Raw genomic sequence first — 8,631 nt, forward strand, 5'->3', positions numbered from 1 at the left:
TTTTTTTTTTGCAGTTTTTGGCCAAGGCCGGGTTTGAACCTGCCCCCTCTGGTATACGGGGCTGGCGCCCTACTCCTTTGATCCACAGGCACCACCCTTTTGCCCTAGTTTTTAAAAACAAAATCATACAGCTTTTATTAATGCTTAACTTTGCATGTAACGTGGTCTTTTTTTCTTTATCTGGCAGCTCCTTGCTCTGCTATGGCTTACCATCATGACAGCAGACGGATATTTGTGGGCCAGGATAACGGAGCCGTAATGGTGGGTAGCTTCCAGAATGTATTCATTATTTTCTTTCCATTGACCTCCGCATGTTCACTTACATTCTCCAGTTTAAATACAGTTAACAATAGATGTCTGATTATTTGGCATTAAAAATGGTTTATTCAGTATAGATGTTAGGTCAAACCATGGGTTAATTTAAATTAGTGTTTTAATTTTCAACTCTTTCCATGGACCTCAGAATGCTGTCGTGATTGATGGCTGGGTGCTTAGGCTAGTCCACAGGCCACAGCTTTTGTCCAGTGAATGGGACCTCAGCAGCCCTGTCCCTGAACCGTGATGGTGGTCAGCCCCTGTCACTCTATGTGGAGGTCGAGGGAGGAAAGGGATGGGAGAGAGCAAGGTTAGGGGCTAGCCATTCACAGTAACTCAGATGTGGTTAAGGCAGTAATTCTCAACCATCTTTGGTATAAGACGAGATATTTAAATTTCTAGTCAAAAGACTGGTATTCATATGGATCTAATTGTATGCATGTATTTAATTTTTCCTTAATTGGGATATAATTTATATGCCATGATATTTACCATGATTCAGTGGTTTTGTAGTATGTCCATAGGATTGTATGACCATTACACTCTCTAATTCCAGAACGTTTTCATTACCCTCTCTTCCCCCCAAACCCCACATACAGTAATAGTCACTCGCCATCCCCTTTTCTCCCAGCCCCTGGTGGTCATTAATCTACCTTCTGAGTCTGTGGATTCGCCTATTCCAGATAGTTTATGTAAATAAAGTCACAGAATATGTGTGGCCTTTCGTGTCTGTCTTCTTTCTCTGTTTTCAAGGTTCATGCATGCTGTAGCTTGACTTAGTCACTTCATGCTTTTCCGTGATGGGATAGTATTTCGTTATATAGATGTTCACATTTCCTTCTGTAGATCTTCATACTTGGTTTATTCATTAGTGGATGGACATTTGGCTTGTTTCCTTTTTTTGTCTGCATGAATAATGCTGCTGTGAGCATTCCTGTGCAAGCTTTTGTGTGCACTTACGTCTCCAGTTGTCTTGGGTATTACCACCTCAGAGTGGAATTGCTGGGTCATTTGGTAACTTAACTTTTAAGGAACCACCACACTGTTTTCCAAGGTGACTGCCCCTTTTTACTCCTACCAGTAATGTGTGAGGGTTCCAGTTTCTCGACGTCATTGCCGACACTAGTTGAGTCCCCTTGTTTTGTTTCTCTTTGTTTTGATTTGATGACGGCCGTCCCAGTGGGTGTGAAATGGCAGCTCCCTGTGTTTCCCTGATGGCTTGGTGACGCAGAGCATCTTCTCATGGACTAACAGGCTGATTATTTGTGTAGATTCTTTGGGAAAGTGTCCATTTAATTTCTCTGCCCATTTCTAATTGGGTTATTTGCTTTGTCAGTTACTGAGTTGTAAGAGGGTTTTCTGTGTTAAATGCCACCTGAGCGTGCAGCCTTGTTTCTTTTCTGCCACACATTGTAAGAAAAAGCGTTGTCTTGGGCCACACATTAAATATACCAACACTAAGGAAAGCTGATGAGCAAAAGAAAAGGTCTGTACATACTTTCTGCAATATCTGACATCGCAGGTAAGCAAAACCATCCTCAAATAGTCTGTGTGCATCCTGCTGGCTGAAGGGTGGACACTCCTGCCAGACCCTTATCAGATACATGGCTTACACATGATTTGCATTTCTTCCATCCAAGTTTGCTGAAGTCGAGTTTATTTTCTTTTTTGAGGGGTTACTGGTGCTGTAGATGTTCTATCTAAGGAACTGTTGCCTAAACTAAGGTCATTTATACCTATAAAGATAGTTCTCCTTTAATGCTTTCTCTTGGAAATGTAACAAGAAAACCATGGTGACAGGAATGCACATATATAACAAGGGGTGGGGGTAGGAGGTCAGATGGAGGGAGGGTGAATGGTGGGATCGCACCTAGGGTACATATTGCAAGATACATTAACCCTCACCTCATTTACTTAATTATTGTGTTAAGATCTTTATACTTAATAGATCTGACATGTAATCTTGCAATATGCATTAACATATACATGATCTACCTCTTTATGATTTAATAAAAAAAAAAAGCCTCAGAGCACAAGCTTCAGATAGCTCAGTGGCTGTGGCACTTACGTGTTATCTCTCTAGGGAAACTTCTTGTGGCTCTTGGTTCAAGGCGAGACTGTGTGGTCATAGGATGGCACATAGACTCTTACAGCTCCTCGGGGAAGGGGCAATGTGAATCCAGTGAATCCAGTTTAGCATTAGCTGGCAATTGGTCTGTTCGTCTTCCCTCATTCCGATTCATGTATGAAATGCTGAGACATTTTCAGACTTGGCCAAAACAAGATGCAGCCCAGGAAATCCATATTCCTTCGTGTGCTTTTCTCCCCTCACTCGGCTCAGTCAACAATTCGTAATGTCCTTGTCAGGTCAGCACTTGAGCAGTAGAATTCTTAATTAGTGATTTTTGTCTTCTCAATTTTATGCTGAGGCTTATTTTGTTCATTAAAACGTTCTGTCTTTTCCAATTTATAAAGTATTACAGAGTCCATAGAAAATTTGGAAAATACAGGGGTATAAAAAGAAGATGAAAACCACTTACAATCTGTGAATTTTTCTTTCTTTTTGCTGAGTTTGGTATATTAAATATGTATGACGTCCCATTAAGTTGCTGAGATACTTGGCGCCTTCTTACTGCCACTGAGAACTCTGTTATATTTGAAGTTTTGCTTCATACGCGTCATTGTGATGGACTTTTTGTACATCAAAGAGGACAAAATTAACAAAAGTTTGCAGTTAGAAGGAGAGGGAATACAAAGCAATCACTTGGGGTGGAAGAGGCAGCTGAAAATGCTGAGCTGCTCAGGGCACTTTATTTATGGTATTCGGTCGGCTCCCCCCAAGAAGTGATGGCCTGAGGACAGGTCTGCCGGAAGAAGCCAGTCACAGGCACTAAAGAGCAAATGCTAAGTCCTGGTCATGGGATAAAATCATTCTTGGATTTTACTTCATTTTAAAAGTTAAGCTCCTGTTGTTTCTGAACCCCTAACTTTTCTCATTGTGTGCATTTATTTCCTTTTAGGAATTTCACATATCTGAAGATTTTAATAAAATGAACTTTATCAAGACCTACCCAGGTAATTTTAATCCACACCCTGTCCTGCGCCCAGACCCGTGTAGACAGACACAAAACGAGGCCACCGTCCCTTCTGTTGAGAATTAGGTTTTTAGTTTAAGGTTTTAATTTCGTTATAGCAATTATGGGAGAATTGCTTTGGAGTTTTATCGTCTTTTTCCTGCTCATTCATGTAGATGTCTTGTGCTTGTCTTCCCTTACCCTGGTCAGTCAACAATTCGTAATGTCAAAAGCTGATGAGCAAAAGAAAAAGCACAGCGACTCACACCAGCCTCATGTTTAAATTCTGTCTGTTGGGTTTGTGTATCAGGTTTAATTTTGCCAGTCTTCTATTATTGGATGCGTATATTGCTTCTATTTTTTTGAGAACAAGCACTACTGTGTGTGTACATCTGCAGGCGTGTGTACAGTTTTTCTATCTGTGTGTGTACACACACCGGTACTACACACAGGGGTGGGGGTGTGCGTTCTTCACTCCTGTTCAGACTTTAATCCTGTAATTATGGTTACTTCTATTTAAAACCCAAATCCTGTAAATGAAATAACTCGGGCAAACATTTAAAAAGATTTTGAATGCTCTAGATTTATTTTGCAAACTGCTTTCCAGCAATAGTGTAAGTTTTTACAGCCCCCTGATAGAGGCTGAGTGCCTGCTCATTGTGTCTCTACAACATTGCCACCTTATGAAGATTTTTTCACCCGTTTAAAGCACAAAGATTGCTCAGTTTGAAAATTAGTTAAGCTTTATTTAATGGTGACCACTTGTCACTGTATTTCCAGGGAGTTGTAGTGTTTTTTAATTAAAGTATTAGCATCTTTTAGTACCAGGCTTTTACTACTTCGTAACATCTGTGGCATATACATTTTTCTCAGTTTTTACTTTGCACTGTAAGCGTAGATACAGTAGTGGGCAGGTCCACAGCTGCCCGCCTCCCTCCACTGACCACCTCCTTAAGTCGACCTGATTTCATAGGTTGGACGTGTGCCACCTGTAAGTGTCAGCACAGTAGGCCTAGTTCCTTACGTTGACCATTTCCTCATGTTGCAGTCCTTTGGGTGGTCAACTTACAGAGATTCCACTCCATTTTAAAACTTAACAGAAGCAAGTTCCAGATGTTAACTTCAGATTGAAGTTGCAAAACCAGAGCAACTTGATTAAGTTGTGGATTCCCAGCAGACCAATTAGCTGATTCCCAGAAACTTTGCCTGAAGACATAACAATTAGCCTCATTTTATTCACCCTATATTTCTAAAATTTTATTCTTCATGCTGGTGGGGAAAGGTGAAAAATAGAGTCGAAATGTTTTACATATATGTTGTTGGAGAAATTTGGTATAATAATAGGGTATGTATATAGGAAAGAGATTTTTGAATTTTAGCAAAAAGGCCAAATTGCTTTTCCCTAGATGCCATTTCACGTGTTCCAAATTAAAGTAGGAGAAAAGTGATATAACATGACCATAGTTCTGAACTTGGCATATAATTGTGAGGGAAAGAAAGTTGTGTGACAAAGAACGACCCACTTTTCAATCTTGCATTGTTAAAGAACGTACAAGCATTAAACAGTGTTATTACAACAACAGAAACAATTTTGAATTCTCAGCTATCACTTCCAAGTTTATTTTTAAAGTAAGAAAGAAACTTTAAGGCCTTTTATGAAATACTAACTTAGAAATTTGGAGACCTTTTTTTATATGCCCGGGCAATGCTTTTATCAAAGGGCAAATTCTTTAATAAATTATTTTTACTTATTAAATTATTTCATATTTTATGCCCCATGTTATTTTTGTCTACATTTTGCTTGTCAAAGTTCATTATAGAATATAAGGCAGCATAGTTCTATGGCTTCCAGACCTTTGTACTTTTCATTGACTAGTAACACTTTTTAAAATATTTAAAAGGTTTATACAGGGATTGCCAATTTTTTTATTTTGCTAAGTGAAAGAGTTTTCAAAAATAAAAATGAAGCAAAATAAGAATCGCTGTATTTCACCAGTTTCATAGAAGAGAGGACATTTAAAAAAACAAAACAGCAGAAAGGATATAATCTTAGAGCTAGGACATTTCTTCCCAAGAAAAAAATAGTCGACTGTTCACTTTAATATCCTTAGCATAAACTAGTATGAAACTTGTCACTGTTTGAGGTTTAGGGGAAAGTGTTTGGAGTCAGACAGACCAAGTTAATCTGTTACTCACTAGACTTGGGCATGCATTTAATGTTTGCTGCTCAGTTTTCTTATCTGAAAATGGAAATGATACACACCTTCTAAGTGTTCATGCAAATTAAAATTATCATTAAAACGGAAAAAGCACTAAGCCCCACATGTGTCACTGAGTCAGGCAGCTCTCAGCTAATGGCTGAGTCAGGCAGTTATTATTTCCTCTAATCAGTAGCTATCAGAGTACTGTTCAGGTTTCAGGAGCCTTCCTGGGTATTGAATTGTTCGATGTAACCTTTTAGCAGTGGGTGAATCTGACCTTCACAGAGAACTGTGGGGAGAGTTCCTCAGTTCTTCTGAAGGAGTTTAGACAGCTGAGAGCAAGATCAGTGCTTTCTTCAGCTGGCCTCTGGGTTTATTCATCAGGCTGGGCAGTTATTAAACATCTGCATTTAAGTTCTGTGTGTAGCTGCCCTGGTGTGGCTTATAATTAACCTGGAAATATTTCAAAGCCAGGAGATAGACAGAATACCTTCCTCATTCTCAGCTAATATCTTGGAATAGAGAACTTGACAAATACTTTGTCTTTATAAATAGTAAAAAGTTGCACATAAGCAAAAGGTACTCTAGAGATGAAGTGACTTTGTTTCTTTCTTTTTTTTTGAGACAGAATTTCAGTATGTCACCTTTGGTAAAATGCCATGGTGTCACAGCTCACAGCAACCTCAAACTCTTGGGCTTAAGCAATTCTCTTGCCTCAGCCTCCCAAGTAGCTGAGATTACAGGCGCCTGCCACAATGCCTGGCTATTTTTAGAGGTGGTCTCACTCTTTCTCAGGCTGGTCTCGAACCTGTGAGCTCAGGGCAATCTACCTGCCTCAGCCTCCGAGTGCTAGGATTATAGGTGTGAGTTACCACACCTGGCCTTCTTTCTTTTTTATTTTTTATTGTGTGAAATGGGGTCTTGCTATGTTGCCCAGGCTAGCCTCCAACTCCTGGGTTCAAGTGCATCTCCTGCCTTACCCTCCTGAGTAGCTGGCACTACAGGTGCATGCCATCATGCCCAGCTCAAAAACAAAGTGTTTGACACTGTGTTTTAATTTTGGAAAATTGTAGTTGCTCTTATTTATAGTACCAGTGTTTTCTAAAGAGTTAAAACAATAAGGTAGGCTTGGCGCCTGTAGCTCAGTGGCTAAAGCAGCAGCCACATATACCGGAGCTGCTGGGTTTGAATCCAGCCCAGGCCTGCCAAACAACAATGAAAACTACAACCAAAAAATAGCCGGACACTGTGGCAAGCACCTGTAGTCCCAGCTACTTGGATGGCTGAGGCAAGAGAATCGCTTAAGCCCAAGAGTTTGGGGTTGCTGTGAGCCGTGACACCACGGCATTCTACCCAGGGCACAGCTTAAGACTGTCTCAAACAAAACAAAACCACAAAAGTTATAGACAATAAAAAATATGGCTCTGCTAAGAAAAGTCTGATGCTTTCCACATGGAATTCATCATTAGTTCAGGATTTAGAGGACAAAAATCTGCTCAAAAATTTTGAGCCTAGAAAAAAATCTGTATTATTCAAATCCCTCTTGGGCACTACTCTATTTGTACCCTCTGGTAGCCTTGTGGAGGGGGCAGAGAGACGGGGCTTAGAGAGGGTGGCAGTGCGGTGTTGGGTGGGCAGAGTGCTGTGTTCCTGCCCAGCAGGTAGGATGCTGCATGTCCAGAGCATAACTGTGCAGACCAGATGGAGAAGGTGAGCCTCAGTTCCTCCCGGGGAGAGTCGTTTCTGAGGACACGTTTCTTCACCTACGTTTCTGTTCTCGCAGCTCATCAGAACCGAGTGTCTGGAATTATCTTCAGTTTGGCCGCAGAGTGGGTGGTCAGCACCGGCCACGACAAGTGTGTCAGCTGGATGTGCACGCGGAGCGGGAACATGCTGGGGAGGCACTTCTTCACCTCCTGGGCCTCGTGTTTACAGTATCCTTCAGAGGCCTGGCCGCCGCTTCCCTGCGCCTCATTTTCTCTGTATTTGCGGATTTTTTTTCTTTTCTTTTTTTGAGTCTCACTTTGTCACCCTTGGTAGAGTGCTGTGGCATCATTGCTCACAACAACCTCAAACTCTTGGGCTCAGGTGAGCCTCTTGCCTCAGCTCCCTGAGTACCAGAGACTACAGGCATCTACCACAGTGCCCGGCTATTTTTAAAGACAGGGTCTCACTCTTACTCAGGCTGGTCTTGAACTCCCGAGATCACTCAGTCCACCTGCCTCAGCGTCCCAGAGTGCTGGGATTACAGATGTGAGCTGCTGCGCCTGGTCTTTTCTCTGTGTTTGGTTTTGATCATAAATTGTTCTGTGAGATCGAAAGACTGAGTGAATTCTACATATTTATTTTATCTAATACTCTATGTATTTATTTCATCTAATACCCAGGAACTTCTGTATCTACTTTTCTTTGATATAAATTGGGTTTAATAAAAAATAACAAATGAATTATTTTTTTTGCTGGGAAAGATTATGGAAAACTCAAGCCCATTAATGCAAATCCCTCCCCTCATTTCTTTGCATCCAAATTGAAAAACGTTTTATGGTTTAAAGAAAGAAGAAAAGGAATTGACCTTCTAGTAATTGGTTATCTGCACACCCTGCAAAAAAATGTACTCCATAATAAAGGTTTGTTACTCTCAGGGTTGTTAATAAATGATAAAGATTAATGATTATTATTAATTAATTAATAATTAATTAATGATAAAGATAAAATATTACACAAAAATATTTTTTGAGACAAAGTCTCAGTCTAGCACCCTGACTAGAGTGCCATGGCGTCATAGTTCATAGCAACCTCAAGTTCTTAGGCTCAAGTGATCCTCTTGCTTCAGTTTTTCTATTTTTAGTAGAGGTGGGGTTTTGATATTGCTCAGGTCGGTCTTGAACTCCTGAGCTCAAGTAATCCATCCATCTCCACCTCCCAGAGTGCTAGTATTACAGGTGTGAGCCACCACACCCAACCTCAAAAGTTTTTTAAAATGTCTTTTTATCATGGAGAGGGCTCATAATCCCTATAATACTCTTTTTTTTTTTTTTTTT

The 8,631-nt window shown here is 40.5% G+C and overlaps 1 protein-coding gene across 2 annotated transcripts in view; it reads left to right on the forward strand.

Moving 5' to 3' along the window:
* WDFY1 (WD repeat and FYVE domain containing 1) overlaps positions 1 to 8,631 on the forward strand; it is a 44,071-nt gene that overhangs the window by 11,896 nt on the left and 23,544 nt on the right. For both annotated transcript variants that reach the window (XM_023510388.1, XM_023510389.1), the window contains 3 exons: positions 188 to 261; positions 3,336 to 3,390; positions 7,374 to 7,524. In XM_023510388.1, coding sequence (XP_023366156.1) covers positions 188 to 261; positions 3,336 to 3,390; positions 7,374 to 7,524 — 280 coding nt within the window. The remainder of the gene's footprint in view (positions 1 to 187; positions 262 to 3,335; positions 3,391 to 7,373; positions 7,525 to 8,631) is intronic.

The sequence above is a fragment of the Otolemur garnettii genome, unplaced genomic scaffold, assembly GCF_000181295.1.
Source record: "Otolemur garnettii isolate 467f Iridium unplaced genomic scaffold, OtoGar3 scaffold00013, whole genome shotgun sequence".
Classification (NCBI taxonomy): Eukaryota; Metazoa; Chordata; class Mammalia; order Primates; family Galagidae; genus Otolemur; species Otolemur garnettii.